Raw genomic sequence first — 27,453 nt, forward strand, 5'->3', positions numbered from 1 at the left:
GAGAGTGATTATACCAACTGTGATGTATGGATTGGAGTTGTGGGGAATGAAAGTGACGGAGAGACAGAAATTGAATGTGTTTGAGATGAAGTGTCTAAGGAGTATGGCTGGTGTATCTCAAGTAGATACGATTAGGAACGAAGTAGTGAGGGTGAGAACGGGTGTAAGAAATGAGTTAACAGCTAGAGTGGATATGAATGTGTTGAGGTGGTTTGGCCATGTTGAGAGAAAGGAAAATGGCTGTCTGCTAAAGAAGGTGATGAATGCAAGAGTTGATGGGAGAAGTACAAGAGGAAGGCCAAGGTTTGGGTGGATGGATGGATGGAGTGAAGGAAGCTCTGGGTGATAGGAGGATAGATGTGAGAGAGGCCAGAAAGCATGCTAGAAATAGGAATGAATGGTGAGCGATTGTGACGCAGTTCCGGTAGGCCCTGCTGCTTCCTCAGGTGCCTTGGATAACCGCGGAGGTAGCAGCAGTAGGGGATTCAGCATTATGAAGCTTCATCTGTGGTGGATAATGTGGGTGGGTGGGCTTTGCCACCCTAACAGTACCAGCCGAACTCGGTTGAGTCCCTTGTCAGGCTGGGAGGAACATAGAGAGGAGACGTCCCCTTTTTTGTTTTATTTGTTTGATGTCAGCTTAACCCCCCCCCCCCAAAAAAAAAAAATTAAAAAATGGGGGGAAGTGCCTTGGTATATGTATGTATGTATAAATCTTGTAATTTTTTAATTTTTAATACATTAATAAATGGACTTTAGCAGTTCATACAGTTTATATGAAGTTTTGTTGCAGACTGCTCTTTCGAGCCTATATGAACAGGAATCCAGTATGGTTCAACATTGATACCAGCTTATTTATTTTTAAAAGTGTCATGATTATTGGGTAAGAAAATTGTGACTAAGTTTTAGGGTACAATTATTAAAATAATAGGGGTTGTAGGATACAATTAACAGAATAACAAGGAAGAATGCAGACAATTCTGTTGTGAAAATTGGGTTATATTGAAACTAATCCTAGACCAATGCAGTGGGAGATTTAGAACCATCAGTATATATTGCAGTATGGAATTTCCAATGAGTAACCAAAGAATTTTCCGTAATTTATATACAACTGTAATTGAAGTTATTGTGGCCCCTATTTTATAATGTACAACTTTCAGGCCCAATATTCTTTCAATCAGCGAGTAATTGGAAAAGTCAGTTTATTAAATACTGTAATTCAATACATAAGTAAATTGATTTGAAGTAGAAAAAAATATTGTTGAAAATATTACTGGTCTTGGAAAAGGCTTGTGACAAGCATACTGATATAACGTTTTATGAAAAATACTGTAATTCTTATTGGTTTCAGTGTACCATACAGTAAATGTATGAACTTGACTAATTATATTATTACAAAAATAGAATAAAGAATAATTATATTACAAAATTTTGAAAAAAAATTTACTGTACATACATAATAGTTTACAGTACTGTCTCTATGACTGTTTGCCAATTTAATATATGTAAGGGAACTTTTCTTCTAAGTGTGTTTTATTACTTTCTAATTTGCTATATCTTTTAAAAGATTGTCAGCAGACATGAGCTACTGAAGTAATTAGCTGCCAAGTGAACTTTAGTACTGTATGTAACTAATATTTCAATAAATTTGATATAGTATGTAACTGATATTTCTATAAATTTTGTCATTTATGTTGCTAATCTAGATTGAAAACACCATAATTCGTAGGTGGCTAAATGTATTCATATCATTTTTGTATGAAACTGTATTTTATAAAATTATATTAAAAGTGATCTTCCCTCAGATATTAGAAGTTTGTAATAGTGCAGTACTTCAATTTACTGTTGATTATAACCCATCATTAGGTATTTTATACGTTGTGAGAATCTCCCATTCCATCGATAAAAAAGTCAAAAGCAAATATCCACTATCTGGTCTGATTCAGTCAGTGTGACTGACCCCTCCCAATCCTATTCAGTTGTACAACTCGTCAGCAATGTTCATCAGATGTATGATTAGGAAGATCATTCTATAAAACATAACCTTGTATAATTTAATTCTTGTTTCTAAATCATTTTTAAAATTTTATACGATGACACTTGTTGCAAAACAAATCAATTTCATCTAACATATATTGTAAATATGTTTTATTTAGTTGCTTGAAAGTTTAAGAATAAAATTGGTTGTTGAATAATACACTTTTATATTACATGTACTATGTATTCTTCGATAACTCCTTAATAAGAATATACTGTACATGTGTTGACAATAAAAACTTTAAATTATTTACAAAATTTATATAATAGGTAGCAACAAATGGAATTTCTTGATAAAACAAACCCCCCAAAATATAAGCTAGCCAGTCTGTGAGACCCCCAAAACAATAAAAAAACTGTGAAAAATATCTTTTGAGAAGCTTACTATGTCACCAGACACACTTTTATATAAATTATCTGAAAGATTTTGAAATTACAACAATACATAGAGAATATTTTTTAAGTACCATACAATCTTTTTATTAATTGTCAAATCCGTTAGTGTAAATAAGTAAATGAATAGAGGTTTAGTCATCAGGTACTTAGCAAATTAAGATAAAATGCATATCCACGCCAAGTCTAATCAACAAGGACAAGCCAGCAAATGAGACAAAAGCTACCAGTTAAACTTGCTTGAAGCACTGACAAACTGAACCTTGTTTGGAGGTATTGTTGAATCTATGAAGTGTGCCCTGTAACTTTACATCACCTGCATATTTATGCACCATAATTCAGGGTGATGAAATATTTCATAAATAACCCACAACACAATATAGCAGTAAAGCTTTAGTGGCAGGATGGTTTCTTGCTTAGACTGGATAATTATTTCTTTACTGAGAAGAACCGTTGTAAGCACAAACTCTCTTCACCTGCGATTTCAGACTTAAGCAGCTATGTTCAATCTCTTCATTTCTTCACGTAATAAATTACCCATCTGTGCAGGACTTCGAGAAACAATCACACCAGCCTGCAAGACCAAAATGTTCTTATGGTTTAAGAAATATTTATAAAATACAATGAAAACATATGCTATCAATGTCGACCACAAAGTAATCCAATGACTAACAAACTACATATGTTTCAATGTTTTTAAAATGTGTAAATTTTTTTTCAACAGATCAACAGCAAATTGTTTTCATGTAATCATTCAGGAGGCACATTGAAAATATTCAGTAAGGACTCAAAAAACTATATGTATGGAAAAGTATAATCATAAAAAATATTTGTAATATGGAAAAGTAAGTTCATATACTGTACTATAATTGTAATACCTAAGTCTTGTTCACGACTGGATTTCCATTGATATGAAAATTTAAAACTTATGAAAAGTTCTCTTACACCATGGGAAACCAGCTCATAAAATGCTATTCAAGAACAAAAAATCATATTCACTGCTTTAGACTTTTCTGTCCCTACAATTTATAATCATTATAATTTCCAAGAACCTTAACTTCAAATAATAAAATTTTACTAAGAGCAAAGTGCCAATTTCAAGACCTACACACACACACACACACACACACTTTCAATGGAAACGCAACTCCTAAATAAAGACACGATCACATTGACAAATACTTACACTTTCCAGCGCTTTGATTTTGTCTTCAGCTCCTCCCTTACCCCCAGAAATGATTGCACCTGCATGACCCATTCGGCGACCAGGGGGAGCTGTTAGCCCTGCAATAAACGATACCACTGGCTTTGCCCCTTCTCCCTGAAACAAAATATAAATTTTATAACACATGCCAAAGCAAGACTGAGATAATAAAAATGAAGAACAAACCAATAAGAATATATATAAAATAGTCATCAGCAGCAGGACCTCGTATCCGAATATCATAGTTTTCAGTCCCAATAGAAGGCTGAATACAGGAGGGGGTCAAAGTAGGTTAATTATTGTTATGGTGGCAAGCCTTCATATGGTTTGTGAAACCAATTCGTGCACTGAATAATCGAGGGCATTGATCACACTGAATCGTGGGGGGTGGTGGTGGTTATTTGCACTTTCTGCTAACAGGTTGGCTCTTCTATTCTCTTCAGAGAGGTCCATGACCACATGAACTTTGTTTCTCCACTCGTTCCTGTTGCTTACTGAAGCTTTGAAGGTGTTGGGGTCTATGTTAGCTTCTTTTAGGGATTTCTAGAGTTGGTCTAAATTGAAGTATAGGGCAAACACCTGTATTTAACTCACTGAAGAGTATTTTCTTGGGTAAAACTTGTTTCCACAGATACTGCACTTTATTAACATTAAAGTGTTACAAATTTACCTTTAGAATTGATAAAGGTAGAAAGAAGAGTTAGAAATTGAAAAGAAGCTAGACATTACCAGAATGCAGGTAATCATGGCAGAAAAAATGCAACATTAACATATATAAACATCGGGATGACTAATGGAACACTGAAAGGTTGAGAAAAATCTGAAACTAAGTCAATTTGACACTGCCAGGGAAATTAATAAAGGCTATTGGACAGCCAAAAGTAGAAATACCAATTCTATACTATACGCAGAGGACATAATACAGGTACTCGTCGACTTATGACTTCATCTTTACGACAATTTTTTTCGGGGTGATGACGTCAAGTCTATCAGAGATACTGTACTACGCTAATAGGACATATTTCCCTAGAAATAATCTATTTTCTTGTATAAGAAATAAACTGATTTATCTTGGTAAATTTGCATTTTCTTGATAATATTCAGTATCAATTTTCTGTAAAAAGTATATTAAGAAAAGTTTTAATATCTGTCGAGTTCATATCATATGTCTGGCGACCTCATATTACCAGCGGAAAGCGACCAGGCAATACAGTGATTTCCATCCAATAGGCTAACAATTTGTATTAGTATTCCCATTATCGAAATAACAAGTAACAATACATAGTATTTTGTTGGTCTGTGTCGGTTATGAATACTACTCAGCGTAAATTTGATTCTGCGCTAGTTTTATTTAATCTCTGATAATAATAGATCAATATTTATCCAAGGAAAGTACACTAAAAGGACAAATATTTTCTTAAAAATAATACATTGCCTTTTACATTATGAAAATTAAATACGTTTTCTTGGAGAGTTATTTTCTATCATTTCTTGCAAGAAAAAGGGGATTTACATCTTTCGCAAGTCATTCTTTGTAGAGTTTACGTCACGTATCTTGTGACATCATATTTCTGGCGGAAGTGAGCTGATAAACCGAATTATTTCCTTTTGGCGAGTTAACAAGTAATTTTATTACAGTATTACCATTACTGAAACACTAAGTAACGATATTAAGTGTTTTAATGGTCTGTATCAGTAGTTATGAGAACAGTACAACTTACCATAAATTTAAGAAAAAAAAGTCTGATGACATTATTTCCGGCGGAAGGCGATTGGCATATCAAGCGATTTCCTTTCAAGGCATTACAGTACTAATATTCACATAATTGAAACATCAAGTAATAATACAATGAATTTCTAATAACGTCCAAATATTAAGATTTGACAGTGAATTAAAAAGACGGAGAAAGAGTGTGTGTATTCCTATAATAACTAATAATAAGGTCTATTAAATGAACTGTATGGAAACTTTGATACCATATAACATATTGGTGCTGATGTAATATTCATTATGAAGAGATTTTGAATGTTAAGAAAATTATATAACCGTGTTATTTGTACTGTATGTGCGCATAATTGCAATACGGCAGCATGACCTTGAGATCAGCTGATGCCAACAAAGTAAATTGAAAGTAATGGTTGATTATTGAAATGCCAGAAATTGAAAAATAAGAATATAAATATGCTTTAAGAATCCACAATTTAACACAATGTTTAATGAAATATGAAGGGTTAATAATGAACTAAAAATTAAATACTGTATGAAGCTTTAAAAATTAACTACCCGTATGCACGCGAGCACACACACAAGCACAGAGAGAGCGAGAACGATTTCGCATGATAACTAATAATAATGGCTAAAATTAACTATGAAAACTGTGATTTCCAGTAACATACTGGCAATGATGTAATGTTCATCATGAAGATATTTCGAATAAGTTAGGAAATTATATAAAAAAATATGCCAATTGTATGTACGCCATCTTTCGATATGGTAGCTGGACCTTCAGATCAGCTGATCATAACCAAGGGTAAACAAAATATTAAGTAATTCTTGATTGGTAAAATGCTTCTGAAATTGAAAAATAAATACAAAAATGCATTAATAGAGCATATATCCTATGAAACAAGAAAATTAAATAATAAGCAGTAAGAAAATACTGATAAAATATAATCGAGATGATTGCCAAATCAGGATGCATCATAATAAATCTACGGAAACTTCACTTATTGAGTTTAACATACTGTATGTCGTAAGTCGAAGACTACCTGTAAGCCATAAAGAATAAAAATAAAATATCCAGTCAGGAAAGTTGTTGTTGAAGCTGGAGGAGTGTAGGCATAAGATATAGGTAACCTGGTGGATGTCACAGGAAAAGATCGGGATTGAAAATTATGAACCAGGACCAGATGCTAATCTAGGCAGACGAATGCATAGGATAAAAGCGCAAACAGAACTCTTGTAAGACCAGAAAGGAAGTAATAGTATTCAAATGTTTGTGATGAGGATAATCAAAAATTTCACACGACATGTATATAACACATTAATTTTCTCAAACTACGAGCTTAGTTTTAGACTGAAAAACATGGTCCAACAAATCCGTTCTTAAATGGGAGGCCAGCAGTTGAGAATTTAGATGAATCTGAAGTTATAACCTAAGTAAAAGAAAGAATTCAATGGATATCTGAAGTTATAACCTAAGTAAAAGAAAGACTTCATTAGATAGCCAAATGAAGAGAGATCAAAGAGAATAAATAAAAAATACAAGACAAAAAGTGAAGAAGTTGGACATCACAAAGGGATGTTGTAAAATAAACATTGAAAATTTATACTCAATTCATTACCCCAGTGAGAAAGCAGCACCAAACTTTGTTAGGGAAAAAGTAAAGATATAGCTATTAGAAAAATTGTTCAAATGTAATTAAAAATTAGATGAAAAAGTAATCTATTGCATTAATATACATGAAGTCATGTTGGATGAATTGTGACATCACACAAACAAACAAAGAAACAAGTCTACTGTACTGTCAAGACTCTAATATGCCAAACACCACATATATAAACAAATAAATTAACTGAAAATAATCACAAAACTGTATCTAATCATCACAGGCTGTTTTTACAATGCAATGAAAATATGTGAAAATTTTGTTCTTGTGTAAAATCTAAGTGACAATTAACCCATTTTGTCCAGATTAACATGAAAAAATTGGGAAACTTTGTCATACACACAAAAATTAGACAGGCTTCTGACAAACACAAGGCATGGCTTTCTTATTATATTAATAAATGGGTTATTGCTTACGGCTATTTTATTTCATTAACATTTTATATACAGATAGTCGTCGACTTACGACGTATGCGACTTATGGCTGTTTGACTTTACGACAATTTTTTCACTGTGATGGCATAACTAGTCTGTAGGAAATAGTACACTAATAGGACAACGATTTCCTAAGAAACAATGTGTTTTCTTGTATAAAAATGAATTTTATTTTCTTTTATAGTTAATCTGCTGATTTCATATTGTATATGTCTGGTGATATATTCCTGGCGAGGCTGCAGAAAACTAGTAGGGAAATTGAGTGGTTTATTTTCGATAAACTTCCGATTAATACAGTATTAGTATTCCCATAATCGAGATATCAAGTATCGATACAAAGTATTTCAGAAGTCTGTATTGGTTGTCAGGAGTATTACAAAACATAAATTCGACTCAACAAATAGGACAGAATATCATTTTACTCGAGTTTCATCTTCTTTATTTCCTCTGATAGTGATGTAGATCGATATTTTTTTAATGAAAGTACACTAATAAGAAAAATATTTTCTTATTATAATACATTATCTTTTACTTTATAGAAATAAAAAACAGTTGCTGGGTAAGTTAGTATTTTTTCTTGCAGGAAAGAGAATGGTTAATTACATTTCGCAAGTCATTATTTGTCGAGTTCATACCACAGCGCACACATCTAGTGACGTAATATTTCGAACGGACGGCAAAAGGAAAAACAAGCGTTTTCCAATCAATTTGCAAATGGAAAAACAAGAGATTTCCTATCAATTTGTTACCAAGAAATCTTATTATTTCCATCATCGAAACATTGAGTAACTATACCAAGTATTTCAGTGATATGTATTAGTTGCTATGAGTAGCCTACAATAGTATTTACCATAAATTTAAGAAAAGAAGTACTGTATGTTTGGTGACGTCATATTTCTAACGGAAGGTGAGTGCCAAATCGAGTGATTTCCTTTTGATACTTTATCAATTAGTTGTTTTAGTATTCTCATTACCGAAACATCTAGTAACAATACCAAGTATTTTTAAAAACATCTTAAAAGAAAAATCCTGTACAAGGTGTACATACACACACAAAGAACAGTTATTCATATAATAACTAATAATAAAGGCTATAAATGAACTATATGGAAACTATATCTTATAATACATATATTGGTTCTAATGTAAAATTCATAACAAAGATATTTTAAATAATATAAGAAATTATATCAACCATACGCATTTTTAAGTGCGCATAATTGCAATACGGTAGTGTGACCTTCGAGATCAGCTGATGACGAAGTACCATATTTGACGGCCTATAAGACGCACACTCATTTCAACAGGTCATATTTAAGTATTTTTTAATGCATTTAAGCATATATTGTTGAAAATAATCTAGCAGTACATTGCACAAGCAGAAATATATCGTATATATCCGAACATAAAACAACCATTAGTGCATTGACTAGCTTTTGTTGCATACTTAAAAATCCAAAATAAATTAAATAAAATACCATTTCATACCATGCATTTGCTAAACACTCAACCTTAAAACAAAACCATTGCTTTGTTTAGGTTTCATCATCGATCATAACCAACAAATGATTGATTGAATTCAAGTTCTCTGACATCCTGACTCATAACCAGCAAACGAACGCATTTACACATCTGTATTATAAGTTACCTTTTACAGCAAGTATTGGTTATGAAATAATAATGTTATCAATTTTGTTTTACTTTATCCTTAGTAATTCAAAATAATTGAAATAAGAGCAATTCTAGATCAAGTTTTTCCCAATAAACGCTGCCCAGAACAGAAGACGTTTTGTTTATGTTTCACCGCCGATCATAATGAACAAACCCACGCATTTACACATTCAAGCGATAACTAACATTACTAAGAGCTTTTTGTAAAGATGATATTACAAATATTTTACTTGCCATATCCCTAAAATGTTCTACACGGCGCAAAACAGAAAAGCCATTTTGTTTGTTTTTAGTCAACAATAACAAAGTACTGCTAATGACAGTATGATGGGACAGAGAAGATGGTGCTTGATTGGAGAAAGAGCGAGGATAATTCGAATCATGATGGATTTTTAATGGAAAATAAATATGCTAATCTAAATTTGATTACTACCATTACTAACGATACCATTAAAATGATTGAAGGCTAAGGAAAGAAAAAGTTAAGAGAGTGCTAAGAACGCAACCATAACTCGATGTTTACATTTTGTCAGCTGATGTTTACAAATAAAAGTCACAGTACAGACGCTCCCCAAGATACGAACATCCGTGTTACGAACATCCGGAGATACGAACACAAATTGATGGAAGTCCAAACATGTTCGTAATCATCCGTAGATTTCATCGCAAGTTTAAATACACACACACACACTCTCTCTCTCTCTCTCTCTCTCTCTCTCTCTCTCTCTCTCTCTCTCTCTCTCTCTCTCTCTCTCTCTTCGTATTTTGATTTTTAATGCAGTTAAATCTTCCTATTTCTTTGAAAATTATTAAAAAATTCTTTATATCCTTATTCGATGTTTCAATTATGGGAATAGTAACAGATAGGGAGAAAACCACTTGATTTGCCTCTCGCTTTCCGCCAGAAGAAATATAACGTCATCAGACTTTTTTTTTTCTTAACTTTACAGTAAGATGTACTAATCTCATAACTAATGATACAGACCACTAAAACACTTGATATCATTACTCGGTGTTTCGATTATGGGAATGCTGTAATAAAATTACTCGGCAACATAATGAAAGGAAATCATTCGGTTTGTCAGCGCGCTTCCGCCAAATACATGACGTCACAAGATACGTGACGTATACTCTACAAAGAATGATTCCGTCGGTCAAAATTAAAATAAAAAATTCAGTAAACTAACCGTTTGCATTTTATTTAACAATACCAAAACAACCATGAAGCAGTTAAATGCACAGTACTGTTACATACAGTAAATACAGTACGGTACAAGTCAGCTGATTTGATCAGCGTGAAAAGGTAAACATTACAGTACATAATGCAAATGGCTGCTTGTTTACATAAGTTTCTAGCAAAAAAAAAATAGGTAATGGAACAATAAAATAGCGTTCAGTACATTTATTTAAAAAGGAATTAATGTACAGTACTGCACTAAATGTACAGTACACTATATTTACTACGATTTTACTTTAAGTCAGCTGATTCAGAAATGCAGTGCATATGTATGGACGATTGTTTGTGCAAGTTTCTATTATGTAGTGTGCAGTACAGGATAATAAAACAACATACTGTACTGAACTTTACAGTATTATACAGACTACTGTAATATGATAAAGTAAATTAATTGTAATAACCTATTTTATATGAAATGGGGCTATTTGTTGACTTCTACGGCTGAAAATCGTAGACATCTGAGTTAGGTTACGCCTACCCTAGACCAAAATTTAACACTAACGACTTACGAACAATCCAGCTTACGAACAGAGTCTCGGTCCCTATTGTGTTCGTTAGTAGGGGATTGTCTGTATTTCAGTTGAAATTGCTTTAATTTTAATAAATTCATTTTTAAAACACCGGTAATACAATAATACCAGCAATAAAAATAAAATAAGGATGCATGGAGTTTAATGCAGGTAAAAGTACACAGCGTAAGCTGTGATAGATAAGCCTAAGCCTACGGTAGGTCTCAAACTTTACCTACAATGACGCAGTAGGACTTTTTTTATCCAAAATTTTAGGAGAAAATTGCGTCCTATAGGCAGTCAAATACAGTAATTGTTGATTACTAAAATGTTCCGGAAATTGAGAAATTAATAAATTACAATTAAACACGTTCATTGAAATGTTAAGACGTAATAATGAACTAAAAATTAAATACTGTGTGAAGATTTAAAAATGAACAAGACACACAATGCAAAAAATCAAATAAAACTTACTGAATTATACTCCTTTAGGTATTCTGCAGCAGCTTCTTCAGCACCTCCTCCAATCTCACCAATAAGTATAATTCCTTTGGTGTCTGGATCCTGAAATTGAAGATCAATAATGTACCATTTCAGAAATGTAACATCCATGTTAACACACTTTCCTTCTATAATTTTTCACCCATAAAATTACTGTAAAATAATTTTCTATAATTAAATTAACAAAATACCTCAAATTCTAGAATCAAGTATATCTAAATGAAGACATTTAATATGACAAATTCGAAGATAATTTGTATTTTTCCTAACCATACAAACCTTAGCTATTTACAAAGGGTTTACTTTTAGCGCAGCTGAAATGACGAGCCAATAGTTTTTAACGAGGGTTAATTACCCCCGCGCTAGTTAGCGGGGGGTGGGGAAGGGTAGCTTGCTACCCCTCCCCCCTCCACACACCGGTGACTTGCTTCACTTCACTTAGAGGTAGGACTTGACTTGGGGGTCAGGGATGGCGGGCACATATGTGTAAATAGCTAAGGTTTGTATGGTTAGGAAAAATACAAATTATCTTCGAATTTGTCATTTGTTCCGTAACCGAAATACAAACCACGCTATTTACAAAGGGTGACTTACCCCTTAGGAAGGGTGGAAAGTCCCCAGCCTTACTGACTTCGGCTTGCCCGGGGGCTCGATCCCTTAGTGAGCAGCACTAGAGAGAGGGAGCCCCTGTACCTCACAGGTTCCTAGCATCGCTAGGAACGAGTGGCCTACATAAGTAGTGTGAGGAGGAGAGTGTGACTCGTCCTATGAAGTTGACCTTGAGACCTTCAGATAGGAATTCTAGGATAGGACGTTCCCCATACCACCTCGTCAGGGTATGGGAGACGCAACAGTATTAAGCTTAATACTAGGAGCACAAAGAAGCATGGGTTACCTGCAGAGGTCGAGGTCAGCTATGCGAGGACCAGGATGCTGCTTCCCCAAGAGAGGGGAGAATGAAGAAAGAAGTAAGGGTCAGACATACTCTTTCATTCACACAGACTAAGACCGGGTAACAACGCCCTCAACCTACTGCTACTTGTCCAAAAGGAGCCTGAGGTTAGACCAGCTGTTGTGCAGCCACCACAGGGCCGATAGAGAACGTATCGAGGCTCCTGTGGGTCACGTCTTGCAGGTAGTGGGCTGTGAAGGTCGTTTGACGCTTCCAGACCCCCGCTTGAAGTACCTGCGTCACAGAGAAGTTTCTCTTGAAGGCCAGGGATGTAGCAATACCCCTGACATCGTGGGCCCGAGGGCGACGTGACGGAGGAGGGTCAGGATTCAGGGCATGGTGGATAACCCTACGAATCCAAGCAGAGATGGTGTTCCTTGTGACCCTCCTCTTTGTCCTGCCTGTGCTCACAAACAAAGCTCGCACATGAGGACGGACTGCAGCCGTTCTCTTCAAGTAGTACCTCAGACACCTCACTGGGCATAGTAGCAGCTGGTCTGGGTCGTTTGTTACAGAACGGAGACTCGCGATCCTGAAAGAGTCGAACCGAGGATCCGGCACTCCAGGATTCTGAGTCTTGGCCACAAACTCAGGGACGAACCTGAACGTTACCTCCCCCCATCCCCTTGAATGGGCGATGTCGTACGAGAGACCATGAAGTTCACTAACTCGCTTGGCCGAGGCCAAGGCGAGTAGGAAAGCCGTCTTCCAAGACAGGTGGCGATCGGAGGCCTGGCGTAATGGCTCGAAGGGAGGTCTCTTGAGAGACCTGAGAACTCGAACCACGTTCCAAGGAGGGGGTCTCACTTCCGACTGGGGGCAGGTAAGCTCATAGCTACGTATGAGTAAAGAGAGTTCTAGCGATGAAGAAATATCCACGCCCTTCAATCTGAAGGCCAAGCTTAAGGCTGAGCGATAGCCTTTCACTGCCGAGACAGAAAGGCGCATTTCTTCTCGCAGATACACAAGGAAGTCCGCTATTGCTGGAATAGTGGCATCGAGTGGAGAGATACCCCTTCCACGACACCAACCACAAAAGACTCTCCACTTCGCTTGGTAGACTCCCTCAGAGGACCTTCGCAGGTGCCGAGACATTCTCTCCGCAACCTGTTGCGAAAAGCCTCTCTCCGCGAGGAGACGCTGGATAGTCTCCAGGCGTGAAGCCGAAGCGAGGCTACGGCCCTGTGAGGGACACCGGAGTGGGGTTGTCTGAGAAGCTCGTGTCGTGGAGGAAGCTCCCTTGGGAGTTCCGTCAGGAGTTGCAGAAGGTCCGGAAACCATTCCGCGTGATGCCATAGCGGAGCTACTAGAGTCATGGAACAGTTGACCGATAGTCTGGTCCTGTTGAGCACCCTTCTCATCAGACAGAATGGTGGGAAGGCGTACACGTCGATGTTGTCCCACCGTTGCTGGAAAGCATCTTGCCAGAGTGCCTTGGGGTCCGGGACTGGTGAGCAGTACAGGGGCAGCTTGAAGTTCAAGGCTGTCGCGAACAAGTCCACCGTCGGGGAACCCCACAAAGTCAGGACTTTGTTGGCTATCTGAGGATCCAAAGACCACTCGGTACTCACTATCTGCGAAGCCCTGCTCAGACTGTCGGCGAGCACATTCCTCTTGCCAGGAATGAAGCGAGCTGATAGTGTTATCGAGTGGGTTTCGGTCCACCTCAGAGTCTCTACTGCAAGATGGGATAGCTGTTGCGAAAAAGTGCCTCCCTGCTTGTTGATATAAGCCACTACCGTGGTGTTGTCGCTCATCACCACCACGGAGTGACCCGCCAGGAACCGTTGGAACTGTTGAAGGGCCAGAAAGACGGCCTTCAATTCTAGCAGGTTGATGTGTAGGCACTTTTCTGATTCTGACCAAAGGCCTGAGGCCCTCTGGTTCAGAACGTGCGCCCCCCACCCTTCTTTTGACGCGTCCGAAAACAGAGTCAATTCCGGGGGAAGGACGAGAAGACTCACTCCCTTTCGCAGGTTCTCGTCGGCCAGCCACCACCGCAAGTCCGTCTGTTCCAGGGACCCCATTGGGATCAGAGTGTCCGGGGAATCGGATCCTTGATTCCACCGGGACTTGAGCCGCCATTGAAGGGATCTCATCCTGAGGCGGCTGTTTGGAACCAGACGGGCCAGGGAGGATAGGTGGCCCAAGAGACGCAACCACGATTGGGCGGGGAGTTCTTTTCGCCTGAGGAAAGGTTCCGCCACCCTCCTCAGCCTTGCTATCCGGTCGTCTGATGGAAAGGCTTTGTGGAGATTGGTGTCTATTAGCATGCCTAGATAAACCAGTCGCTGGGACGGCTGCAGAGAGGACTTCTCGAGGTTTACCACGATCCCCAGATCCTGGCAAAGATCTAGAAGCCTGTCTCGGTGTCGAAGAAGGGTCGACTCCGAGTCTGCTAGGATCAGCCAATCGTCTAGGTAACGAAGGAGACGAATGCCGTTCCTGTGCGCCCAAGTCGAAATCAGGGTGAACACTCTGGTGAACACCTGAGGAGCTGTGGAGAGACCGAAACACAGCACCTTGAACTGGTAGATCTTGTTGTCTAGGCAGAATCTCAGGTACTTCCTGGAAGACGGATGGATTGGGATCTGGAAGTACGCGTCCTTTAGATCCAGTGTACACATGAAGTCTTGTGGTCTCACCGCAAGTCTGACTGTGTCTGCTGTCTCCATGCTGAACCGGGTTTGTTTGACAAACCTGTTCAGAGCCGAGAGATCGATGACGGGTCTCCAGTCTCCAGTAGCCTTCTTTACAAGAAAGAGTCGACTGAAGAAGCCTGGAGAGCCGTCCACGACCTCCTGGAGAGCACCCTTCTCGAACATGGTCTTGACTTCGGCCTGAAGGGCCAGCCCCTTTGCCGATCCCATGGCATAGGAGCTCAACGACACTGGATTCGCTGTCAGGGGAGGTTGAGATGACGTGAACGGGACGCGATAACCTTGGCCGATCACCGAGATCGTCCAAGCATCGGCCCCGAGATGTTGCCACCTGCGGACGCAACGCTGAAGGCATCCCCCCACAGGTGGACACGCAGGGGGACTGCCACCCCTAGGGCTTGCGGCCGCGGCCGCCACCCCTAGAAGTCTTGCCTCCCCTGGAGGACTTACCACCCCTCTTGACCTTGGCTGGAAAGGGCTGGGGCTTAGACACCACTTTCTTAGCTGCCGGTGCCTGTTTTGGAGCCTTACGAGGCTGTTGCTGCTGTTGTGGCGGGGCTGGAGGCTTATAGGGCCGAGTTGTAAGGGCCCTGTGGAGGAGGGAGTCCGTGCTGGATTTCCTCCACCTCTCAGCCGTTCGCTCCAAGTCTTGAGGCTCAAACAGGCTCTCCCCCAGGAGGGAGGCATGTCGGAGCCTACACACATCTACGGCGGGGACCTTCGGATGGAATCTCTCGGACACAGCATCGCGACGCTTCAACACCGAGTTGGCCCACAGGGTGGTAACCTGGTGCGCCAAGAACTCGATGGAGCGGGTGCCCGAGAGCAAGAAGGTCTCTAGGGCCTTCCTATTGGTCTCCTTGGACAAGTCCTCAGATCGCAATAGGATGCCCAGAGATCCTAACCAGAAGTCCAGCCACGAAGTGGCCTGCATGGCACACTTAGCGACCTTCTCGTGGTTAAGGATCTCTGCCGCCGAGAACGACACCTGCCGGGCAGAGAGTTTCTCCAAGGGAACTCCCTTCGCCAGCTCCTCCACAGAGTGATGGAGCGGAAGAGCGAGGTTGTGCTCACCCAGGATCTCGAAATACCTCCTCTGCTGAAGGCGAGGAGGAGGGATGAGTTTGTTCCCGGCAGTGGAACGACTGGAGGAGGCAAGAAGTGCGAGCTGAGCATTGGCCCTAGCTCTGGCACTCTTCAGCCCCCGAGACCAGGGCAGAGCTGCACTGGTCTTAGGGGCCTTCCGAACGTCGAACACTTCATCCAGAATTGTGTCTTTGCCTTCACGGGGGGGGATGACTGGATCCGTAAGACTGTTAAGTTGCCTTATCAGGCTTAGGACCTGCCAGAAGGCATGTTCGGACTCTTGCTGTTCTCCTCCCTGTGGGCTGGCAGCTAAGTCTCCTGCCCCAGGAATCTCTTCCTGGGGTGATACGTGGACATTCCCCTGGGTAGTCATGGGTTCCTGTCGAATCCTTGCAGAGGATTTAGGGATGGTCTTGGAATCCTTGGGCTCCCTCCTAGGAGGGATACAGGATCCCAACAACGAGGTTCGAGGGGCCCCTTCCTCACGAGACAATTCTCCTGCCTGAAGCGAAGTCTCCCCCCCTGGTGCCGGGGGGAAGACTACCGGTCCACTGGACTCACCTGAGGACGGAAAGGCCTCGTCCACGGGAGAAGGAGAGAGTACTCGTGCAGGAGAGGGAACCCTCGAGACCGACCTCTTGGGAACCAACTTCGCCCTGGGGGAAGTCACCACGAAGTCCACTCCTCTCTTTCTCTTCAGCGAAGGAGAGACAGCCGCTGGTTTGTCACCCTGGCCGGCGAGTGCTGGTTTCATAACCCTCACTAACGCCCGTGCCAGCGGACCAAACCAAGTCTGCTGCTCAAAGGACACAGAGTCCGAAATCCTCGCTAAGGTGAAAGGGATCGGGCGATCCTTTGGAGTGGACACGACGGTACCTGCCTGAAAAGAAGGTGGGGAAGAATGTTGTAATGACCTGTCCTCGTCCTGCAATACCAACCTGTGCTTGGATGGAGGTGATCCCGAGTGCCGTCTAGGAGCACGCGTCCCTGCTGCTACCACCGGCTGTGGAATTCGCCGCGAACTATGGTCGCGCGAGGGTGAACGGTCGCGCAAAGGCGAATGGTTGCGCGGGCGTACAGGCGAGCGGTCGCGCGGGCGCGCAGGCGAGCGGTCGCGCGGGCGCGCAGGCGAGCGATCGCGCGGGCGCGCAGGCGAGCGATCGCGCGGGCGCGCAGGCGAGCGATCGCGCGGGCGCGCAGGCGAGCGATCGCGCGGGCGCGCAGGCGAGTGGGCGTGAGGGTGGGCAGGTAAAGGAACACGTGTCCGAGGCGACGAACGCAAGCGATGGCGCGACGGCGAGGGATCGTGCTGCCGCGTAGGTGAAGAAGATCGCTGGCGATAATGATCACGTGATGGTAAGCGATGGCGAGCAGCATGTGAAGGTGAATGATTGCGCGCAAGAGGGCGATCATTCAGGGTTGAGCGATGAGGAGCAGCATGCGTAAGCGGGCGATCGTTCAGGGTTGTGCGATGGCGAGCAGCATGCGTAGGTGAATGATCGCGTGAAAGGGTGCGATGGTGATCAGCATCCGCAGGAAGGCGATCGTTCAGGGTTGTGCGATGAGGAGCAGCATGCGAAAGCGGGCGATCGTGCAGGGTTGTGCGATGGCGAGCAGCATGCGCAGGTGAATGATCGCGTGAAAGGGTGCGATGGTGATCAGCATCCGCAGGAGGGCGATCGTTCAGGGTATTGCGATGAGGAGCAGCATGCGAAAGCGGGCGATCGTGCAGGGTTGTGCGATGGCGAGCAGCATGCGAAAGCGGGCGATCGTGCAGGGTTGTGCGATGGTGATCAGCATCCGCAGGAGGGCGATCGTTCAGGGTATTGCGATGAGGAGCAGCATGCGTAAGCGGGCGATCAGGCAGGTTCGTGCGATGGCGGGCAGCATGTGAAGGTGATCGCTGGCGAACTGGTGATCGCTGGCGAGCTGGTGATCGCTGGCGAGCTGGTGATCGCTGGCGAGCTGGTGATCGCTGGCGAGCTGGTGATCGCTGGCGAGCAGAAGGTCGACGCGTGTCCTGTGAGAGGATAGGTTCACGAGCAGGAACGGGAAGATCGCTGGCGCGTTGGCGAACATGTGTTTCTGACACACGATGGTGAGCAGGGAGTTCAGCAGGAACTAAAGGGTGGTCAGAGACCGCAGGGCGATGGTCCTCAAATGAGCGCTGACGCTCGGAAGAGAGCTGACGAGCAGGAGAGCGCTGGCGAGGGGGGCGAACCTCAGGAGAGAGCCGACGAGCAGGTGAGCGTCGGCGAGCAGGAGAGTCTTGGCGAGCAGGAGATCGTCGACGAGCAGGAGATCGCTGGCGAGCAGGAGATCGTCGACGAGCAGGAGATCGCTGGCGAGCAGGAGAGCGCTTGTGCGCTGGCCCTGCTCGCGTAAGGGAAGAATCCCTTAGCCCCGAAGGGACCGTTGCCCGTCGGGTGACGAGTTCTCCAGAAGGCGAAGATCCGGCAGGAGATGGAGAGCGGTCCGCAGAGAGGTTCAAGGAGGGCGGAGTAGTCGGTTGAGGCTGACGAGGAGAGTCCCCCCCGGAGGACGAAGACCCAAAAAGGCGCCTCTTAGTCCCCCTGTAAGGGGAAGGGAGGCCCTTGTGGCGTAGAGGGCGGTGAGCCTTACGGCGGAGGCGGCCTCGGGGGAGATCGTCGGGACCATCGGTCCTCCGAAGGGGAGTCTCCTTCAAAACACTTCCCTCAGAAGGAAGCTGGGCAGCAGTCGAGACCGAAGGACTCACTTCCCCCTTCGAAGGATGCACGGAAGGAGGAGGAGAGCCTAGAGCACCATCACCAGCAACAGCACCTGCGTCGGAAGGCCCAGCCACGTCGGAGGCCTCTGTCACCACGACGTCGACAATAGACAGAGGGTCTACCTCCGCTACCACCGGCGACTGTTTAACAGCGGCCCCCAACGAGACAAGGTCAATAAGAGCGACCCTGGAGGGCAAGCCCTTAAGCCCCAGGGACGACCAAATCTGCAACAGATCATCACTGGATAAAGAATTATTATCAATAACCTCCCCCGGAGGAGGAGGGGGAACCGCCTCGCTATGGGAGGCGACGCCCTCTCCCCCCACCGAAGGTAGGGAAACAGAACAAGGGCCTGCGCTCCCACTCGGACGACTCTCCTTAGGAGGCGGACGAGGGGGAGCTTCGGAGGAGGTTTGGGCGGCGGAAGAAGAGTCCCGAGAACCTTCCTCCTTCAAGGCTAACCCCGGAGGAGAACGGTCTCTCTTGGACTTCTTCTTACGCCGACGGCCAAACCTCTCCCACTGGGAGGCAGACCACTCCCTACACTCACGGCACATGTTATCCTGGTCGCACCGTCGGCCCCGACATTGAGGGCAGAGGGTGTGAGGATCCGTACTCACGTCCGACATGAAAGTCCCACAAGGACGGCCGGCAACTCCAGGGCATGTCCGCATATTAAATAAAAGAAAATAACTGAAGGTCAACTTCCAACCAATCACACAAGCTGTAAAGAAAAAGAAGAAAATTAAAGGCTGTCAGCGAAGGCGATGAACAGACACGTCTGATCACCGCCGAGCCAAAAGTGAAGTGAAGCAAGTCACCGGTGTGTGGAGGGGGGAGGGGTAGCAAGCTACCCTTCCCCACCCCCCGCTAACTAGCGCGGGGGTAATTAACCCTCGTTAAAAACTATTGGCTCGTCATTTCAGCTGCGCTAAAAGTAAACCCTTTGTAAATAGCGTGGTTTGTATTTCGGTTACGGAACAATTATGGGTTCTGATATACATGTAATTTACAAGAAGAATTCACACTTCTATAATGAAGAGTATAAATTATATTAACATTTCAAGTATGTACCCCATGGAACCTTCGATTAGTAAAAGCAATTTTACTCTACATTCAAACTGACTTGAATCAAAATAGTAAAGACAAGGAATGGTAAAGAAATCCCTTTACAAATGATGTGCTTGTATAAAAAAAAAAATCATCACTAACATATTAATCATACAGTGCCAATGATTTGAATTTTTCTTACCAAAACTCATAATTAGGCAAACTTACTAATTACATGACTTCAAAATTTTTCATTCTCATTAATAGCAGACACTTAACAATAATTCAAACTGAATTAAGCACCTAATTATTCAATACATTTTGTTATCATATAAAATATTTTAGTTTCATATGCATTAATAAAAATAAATGAGGGACTCATATTACTTACTCTCAAGAAGGTTTCTAAGCAGTCGATGAAGTTTGTACCATTGAAAGGATCACCACCAATACCAACACACAGGGTCTGACCTAAACCAACTTCAGTCGTCTGATGTACTGCTTCATACGTCAGTGTGCCTGACCGTGAAACAATCCCAATGCAGCCTTTTTTGTGAATGTGTCCTGGCATAATACCAATTTTGCACTGAAAGATAGAAAACAAATATTATTAAGTCATAACCTTGTATATTTTCTCTATCACTGATGCCTAAATGCAAACAGGGCTCAAACTCAATGAATTTACAATACAATGGAACCTTGACATACAAATTTAATTTGTTCCGTTACCATCGTTGTATATCAAAACAGTTGTATCTCAAAGCATTTTTTCCCATTTAAAATAATGTAATATGTATTTATCCGTTCTAGTGCTATGAAACCACACCAAACCACAGCTAAATTACATATAATATACACATTTTATACACAAATAAACAAGTAATAACACATAATGATAAAATAACATAGTAATGAGATAAATGATAATAAATGTTAATAAAATCAATAAAAAAAAAAGTAATTTTAATTACCACAACGAAAGATGACGTGAGGCCAGCAGGGGGGATGAGGTAGGGAACGATTTGTTCTCTTTTTATTTACGTATGTACACTAATAACTACGTAATAAACACAAATGAAATAACATTACTAATTTTTAAAATTTTTTTTGATTACGTAAACCCTTACTCATCATCACCTTCACGTCTGGCCTTTTTGGCCTCACTTTCCTGACTTTCATCACTTTCAGGTCTGGGCCTATTGTGCCAACTCTTTGAGTTTTCTTTATTCTTTGCGATTTTATTCATCTTCACTTTTCTAGCATTTATTCATCATTTTTATCGAATTAATCATTCTAAATGCCTCCTTTCTGATTTCGCTAATTTATTTGATTTAGCGTAGATTTGGCTTAGGGAATGTGCTACCACAAGGTCCAGACAATCTGAACACATGCACGCACACTACTGCCTCCCCCTGTCTCGTCTCTTTGTTTCGTCCTTTTCTCTCCCTGGCGTTTCACTTAACTGTATCCAATAGTAATGCATGTAATAATCACATTTTAGTATCGTATTTATAATTAAAAACAGCGAATTATAATCTTATGCATTGTTTACATTCAAATCACCTGATCAACCATACCTAGTCTGTCGTCAACCTCAATTTTCAGATCAAATAACTCCCTTATTAAGATATGCTACTGCCGATGCACGATATTTTATAGTTTTTAGCTGTGTTGCTTGATTATACAGCGTCTTTAGCAAAGAAAGAAAAGATTTCATATGAGAGAGAGAGAGAGAGAGAGAGAGAGAGAGAGAGAGAGAGAGAGAGAGAGAGAGAGAGAGAGAGAGAGAGAGAGAGAGAGAGAGAGAGAGATCATTCATATTTTTCTCTCACTAAATATTCAATTTTGTTTTGGAAGCATTATTGCATTTTTGGGATCATTTTCTTGGGTTTTTTTCTTATCACCTGCTTTGTCTTTAGCTTTGGGACCCATGGTAAGTAATAAAATAGACAAAACAACACGGAAAATTGGCACAAATAAAACGAACTACACATTGAGTTAACGGTGTAGCACCAACAAATAAACAGACCGAACGCCATTTATCGGTCGCCTATACAAATATCACTCATCGCAAAATCGTATCTCATATTTTGTTGTATTTCAAAGCATATATTTTCGAAAATGTTTTGTTGTATCTCAAAACATTCGTATTTTTCAATATTAACTTACCCGATAATCATGTAGCTGTCAACTCCGTTGCCCGACAGAATTCTATGGAGGGATACGCCAGCTATCACAATACTAGAAGGGGGTGTATTTACCAGCGCCACCTGTGGCCAGGTACTCAAGTACTTCTTGTTGACACCTCCTCAATTATTCCTCTGTCGTGCTTCCGGCAAGACGTTCTGGGATACGCTTATGTTCTTGGAGTATTTTCACGACTTTGGTGAAGTATTTCTCTTTGATTTCGGCTGTCGCTTTACTGGAAACTTCTATATTAGCTTAGTTAGCTTTTGGAATTAATTTGATTAATTATGGTGACGAGAGTTTGAACTCTCGTTCACCTTTCAATGGCCGACCCTTCCCTTAGACGGAAGTGTTGGTGTCTAAGAGAGTATAGACTCTCTTTCTTAATTTTGCTTAACGAAAGTTATAGATTTATTTTATATCTCTCCGCCTCTTATAGGCCTCTTCGATTAACTTCCTTTTATTATAAACTCATTAAAATTAATTTTTATATTTGTTTATATTCGACCTTCCTAATAGTAGGCGGTCTTTTACCGAAGTTAATAAACTTTGAGCCCGTCATTTCGGTTTTACCTGTTAACATATTATGCTATTTCCGCCACAGAGTTTGAAAGATTTTCTTTGACAGTCTCGTACTGTTTTCAAAGTTGAACTAACGTTTTGTTTTGTCTCTGCAGTTGTTGACGTTCAGAACGTTCAACTTGCACTCTATCGTTACGATAGAGAAAGAATGTTCACGGTTTCACGTTGCAGTAAGAGTAACCGTGTCTAGCGTTTTGTTCATTCTTTCTTTACTTAATGGTTTTGATCCTAATAAAGGAACTTTTCAGTTTTTTCCTTTAACAATAATATGTTTTAACGATATATATGTTTGGGCTCTTCTCTCAGGTTCTAAGTCAAGAGAGAGAGAGAGATAGAGACGGAGGGAGAAAGAGGATAAACGTTTCATTCAAGCCTGCCAGGCGTACGAGTAACGTTGTTATCGTTTTTGCTCTTCTCCCTAGTCTCTTTAGGGGAAGAAACTAAACGTTTCTAGAGTGATCTAGTGTTTAGTCTCTTTCCAACCACTGAATTATCTTTCATTAGATTTTTCTGTTACATTGTAATTCTGTTTTCGCAATTACTAACTTTGAGAAAGGATAGAATTGCGTATTTCAGGTACAAACCACTTAAAGTTTCGAGTTCAGTGAAATAAGTGCCAACAGAAATCAAAGTGATAAGTGATTAGTGCGTGAGGGTACTTTTGTGCGCGCCAGTCGTCCTCCCAGTCCGGGACCTCTTGCAAGCTTCCAAGCCCAGGGGAGAAGCAATGTCGAAGGGCATAAGGGTTCAGCAGGCCTTGATCGGCGCACAGAAGTATTCTCGGTGGTTGTGGGCGTGTCTTACCGAGACCGTCACTCCCACCCGCAGACGATTGAGCCCTTATTTTGCTCGTCTGCAGAAGAGATTAGGGGAGAAAATAAAGGCAGAATAACGCTGGTCTCAGGTCTCAAGACCTCTTAAACGTTAAGTCCAGACCTATGCCAGACGTACGAAGTTAAAGTTCACAACCCGAATGCAGTCATTGGGTTAGCTCTGACTCTCCTCAGTCATCAGTTGATTACACTCCGCCTAAGAGGAGTAAGGTTCTGCCACAACAGATCTCTGCTGTTAAGGCTTTACCTCAGCAGAACTTAGTGTCTGCCGACCCCAAGTTAACTCTACTGCAGTCCATACAGTCACAACTTTCGGTCTTGATGAGTGAGTGTCGGGCTGAGAGTGTTGCGCCTCCGCCTACACTCCCCCCCGCCTATGATCGCTCCGCCTGATCACAGTACCACCTGCCAGGCGTACGATGTTGTGAACTCTACTACAGTCCATGCAAGCACAGCTTTCGGACTTGATGCGTGAGTGTCGGGCTGAGAGTGTTGCTCCTCCGCCTCCGCCTACACTCCCTCCACCTACACTCGCTCCGCCGGATCGCAGTACCATCTGCCAGGCGTACGATGTTGTGGACTCTACTACAGTCCATGCAAGCACAGCTTTCGGACTTGATGCGTGAGTGTCGGGCTGAGAGTGTTGCTCCTCCGCCTCCGCCTACACTCCCTCCACCTACATTCGCTCCGCCTGATCGCAGTACCACCTGCCAGCAGTTCCACCTGCCAGGCGTACGATGTTGAGCCACGTGCTGAGTTTGCTGTTCCCTGTGGTGTTCAGCCTCCGCCTTCCTTAAGGCAACCTTTACATTGGGATCAGGAGGATTATACCTCTCTTCCTCCGCCTCCACTTGCTGCTCCACCAGTGATGCAACACTCGGTTGAGGTACAACAACCTCTCCCGTCCATGAGTCAGTCTCCTCAGCTCTCGCTGCAGCGAGCTCAACCCTCCACAAGGCAAGCACCACAACACCTTAGCCTTGCGCCTCAGGAGCCTCAGCTTGCGAGACATTTACCTTGTTCTGCGCAGCCTCTTCCTCATCGCGCTCCGCTCACACCACAGGAACTGGAACTTGCTACTCCGCTTCCGCCAACCGCTCAGCAAGCGCACCCTTGGGTTCAACCACTCATGCTAGGAGTCAGCCTCCTCCACCCATGCGCCTTCCTTCTGCTTGTCTTTTATTCAGCCTTTGCAGACTGAGCCTCAGGTGTTCCCTCATCGGAGTCTTGAAGAGGAAACCACAACTATTGTTGTTCCAGCTCGTTCTGACTCTGCTGTTCAGCATACCTTACCTCCATTTTCATACCATGGTTTAAACCCCATGCAAGCATGCATAAAGCACTCTAGCACTGGTCATGGAATTTCTGAGAAATGTTAAACGCCATGCACACGCTCTGCTTTCCTTACAGCAGGCTCTGCTTACAGCAGGCTCTGCTTACTACATGCTCAGCATACAGCATGCTCTGCATTCAGCATGCTCTGCATACAACATGCTCTGCATACAGCATGCTCTGCATTCAGCATGCTCTGCATACAACATGCTCTACATACAGCATGCTCTGCATACAGCATACTCTGCATACATCATGCTCTGCATACCTTACCGCATGCTTCTCAACACATCTTGGGTTGTTGTCAACTCACTAGACTGTCAAGCAGTTTCATAACGTTGCCTTCTAGTCTGCTGCTTTTGCACCAGTGAACCCTCACTCAGAGAACTTAGCTTTTCTAGGATAAGGTCCCTGTAGATGAGAAAGTTCTTTTCTCCCTCCTTCTGATATTCCCTTGAGGACTCTGTCATTTGGAGGGAGCCTTTAGCTGCATAACCTCTTATGGACTTTTATTTAAGCATAACATGCTTACAGGGAAGGTAATGGTTCCACTTCAGCCGCTAATCCCGTCTGTTACCACACCTGCTCCCATAGACCTTGAGCTGTGTTGCATGACATGCAGTCCAAGCTTAGTCCTTGTTAGAGGATTTTTTGTTTACGGAGTCAATGTGTCACGGGGAAGACGTTCAACAACCAACAGAAGGGACTTGTTGTGACGCAGTGCGGCAACCTCAGCAACCCGTTAAGGAGTTGTCTGTACGACCCAGACAGTCTAGACAGATTCGGGTTGTCACTGTACTTCCTCGCTTGCCCATGATTGACAGTTTACAGACTGTGCAGCAGTATCATGATCTTGTGTCCGGCTCCGTCAGACGACTGGCTTTTAAGAGCTCCCACAAGTCGTCGCTGTCTGGAGATTTTCAAATGGACTATGGATCTGACCAAGGAACTGGGCCTCCTGGTCAATTTTGAGGAGTCTCAGCTCGTTCCATCCCAGACCATTGTCTCCTTGGGTATGGATCTTCAGAGTCGAGCTTTTCGGACTTGTCCGTCGGCCCCAAGGATCTTCCAAGCCCTAGAATGCATCCAGAGCATGCTGAGAAGGAACCGATGCTTAGTCAGGCAGTGGATGAGTCTAACAGGGACACTTTCATCGCTGGCCCTGTTCATCGAGTTAGGGAGACTCCACCTCCGCCCCCTTCAGTATCATCTAGCTGCTCACTGGATAAAGGACATGACGCTAGAGACGGGCTCAGTTCCTGTTTCCGAAGAGATGAGGTCTACTCTAACGTGGTGGAAGAACAGCATTCTTCTCAAGGAAGGTCTACCATTGGCTGTTCAGACCCCCGACCAACGTCTCTTCTCGGACGCATCGGACACGGGCTGGGGTGCGACACTGGACGGACAGGAATGCTCGGGAACATGGAATCAGGAGCAAAGGACACTTCACATCTATTGCAAGGAGTTGTTGGCAGTTCATCTGGCCTTGATAAACTTCAAGTCCCTCCAGCTTAACAAGGTGGTGGAGGTGAACTCCGACTACACCACAGCCTTGGCTTACATCGCCAAGCAGGGAGGGACTCATTCGAGGAAGTTGTTCGAGATCGCAAGGGACCTCCTCATTTGGTCAAAAGATCGAAAGCTCACGCTGGTAACGAGGCTCATTCAGGGCGATACGAATGTCATGGCAGATCGCCTCAGCCGGAAGGGTCAGGTCTTCCCCACAGAGTGGACCCTTCACAAGAATGTTTGCAGCAGACTTTGGGCCCTGTGGGGTCAGCCAACCATAGATCTATTCGCTACCTCGATGACCAAGAGGCTCCTCTTGTATTGTTCTCCGATTCCAGACCCAGCAGCAGTTCGCGTGGATGCCTTTCTGCTGGATTGGTCCCATCTCGACCTGTATGCATTCCCGCCGTTCAAGATTGTCAACAGGGTACTTCAGAAGTTCGCCTCTCACAAAGGGACACGGCTACGTTGGTTGCTCCCCTCTGGCCCGCGAGAGAATGGTTCACCAAGGTACTGCAATGACTGGTCGACGTTCCCAGGACTCTTCCTCCTAGAGTGGACCTTCTGCGTCAACCTCACGTAAAGAAGGTTCACCCAAACCTCCACGCTCTTCGTCTGACTGCCTTCAGACTATCGAAAGACTCTCAAGAGCTAGAGGCTTTTCGAAGGAGGCAGCCAGAGCGATTGCCAGAGCAAGGACGACATCCACTCTCAGAGTCTATCAGTCTTAATGGGAAGTCTTCCGAAGCTGGTGCAAGGCCAATGCAGTTTCCTCAACCAGTACCACTGTAACCCAGATTGCTGACTTCCTGTTACATCTAAGGAACGTAAGATCCCTATCAGCTCCTACGATCAAGGGTTACAGAAGTATGTTGGCAGCGGTTTTCCGCCACAGAGGCTTGGATCTTTCCTCCAACAAAGATCTACAGGACCTCCTTAGGTCTTTTGAGACCTCAAAGGAACGTCGGTTGTCCACTCCAGGCTGGAATCTAGACGTGGTCCTAAGGTTCCTAATGTCATCAGGATTTGAACCGCTCCAATCAGCCTCTTTTAAGGACCTCACATTAAAACTCTTTTCCTCGTGTGCTTAGCAACAGGTAAAAGAGTAAGTGAGATCCACGCCTTCAGCAGGAACA

The 27,453-nt window shown here is 43.0% G+C and overlaps 1 protein-coding gene across 1 annotated transcript in view; it reads right to left on the minus strand.

Annotated features, from left to right (window-relative positions):
• Nucleotides 1–2,200: 2,200 nt before the first annotated feature.
• The window catches only part of Scsalpha1 (Succinyl-coenzyme A synthetase alpha subunit 1), a 54,645-nt gene continuing 29,392 nt past the window's right edge, over nucleotides 2,201–27,453 (minus strand). The window contains exons 4-7 of the mRNA XM_068364434.1: nucleotides 20,266–20,460; nucleotides 11,350–11,439; nucleotides 3,617–3,751; nucleotides 2,201–3,004 (exon numbers count right to left, since the gene is read on the minus strand). Of these exons, the coding sequence (XP_068220535.1) occupies nucleotides 2,921–3,004; nucleotides 3,617–3,751; nucleotides 11,350–11,439; nucleotides 20,266–20,460 (504 nt within the window). The 3' untranslated portion in view covers nucleotides 2,201–2,920. The remainder of the gene's footprint in view (nucleotides 3,005–3,616; nucleotides 3,752–11,349; nucleotides 11,440–20,265; nucleotides 20,461–27,453) is intronic.

The sequence above is a fragment of the Palaemon carinicauda genome, chromosome 41 (assembly GCF_036898095.1).
Source record: "Palaemon carinicauda isolate YSFRI2023 chromosome 41, ASM3689809v2, whole genome shotgun sequence".
NCBI classification, from domain to species: Eukaryota; Metazoa; Arthropoda; class Malacostraca; order Decapoda; family Palaemonidae; genus Palaemon; species Palaemon carinicauda.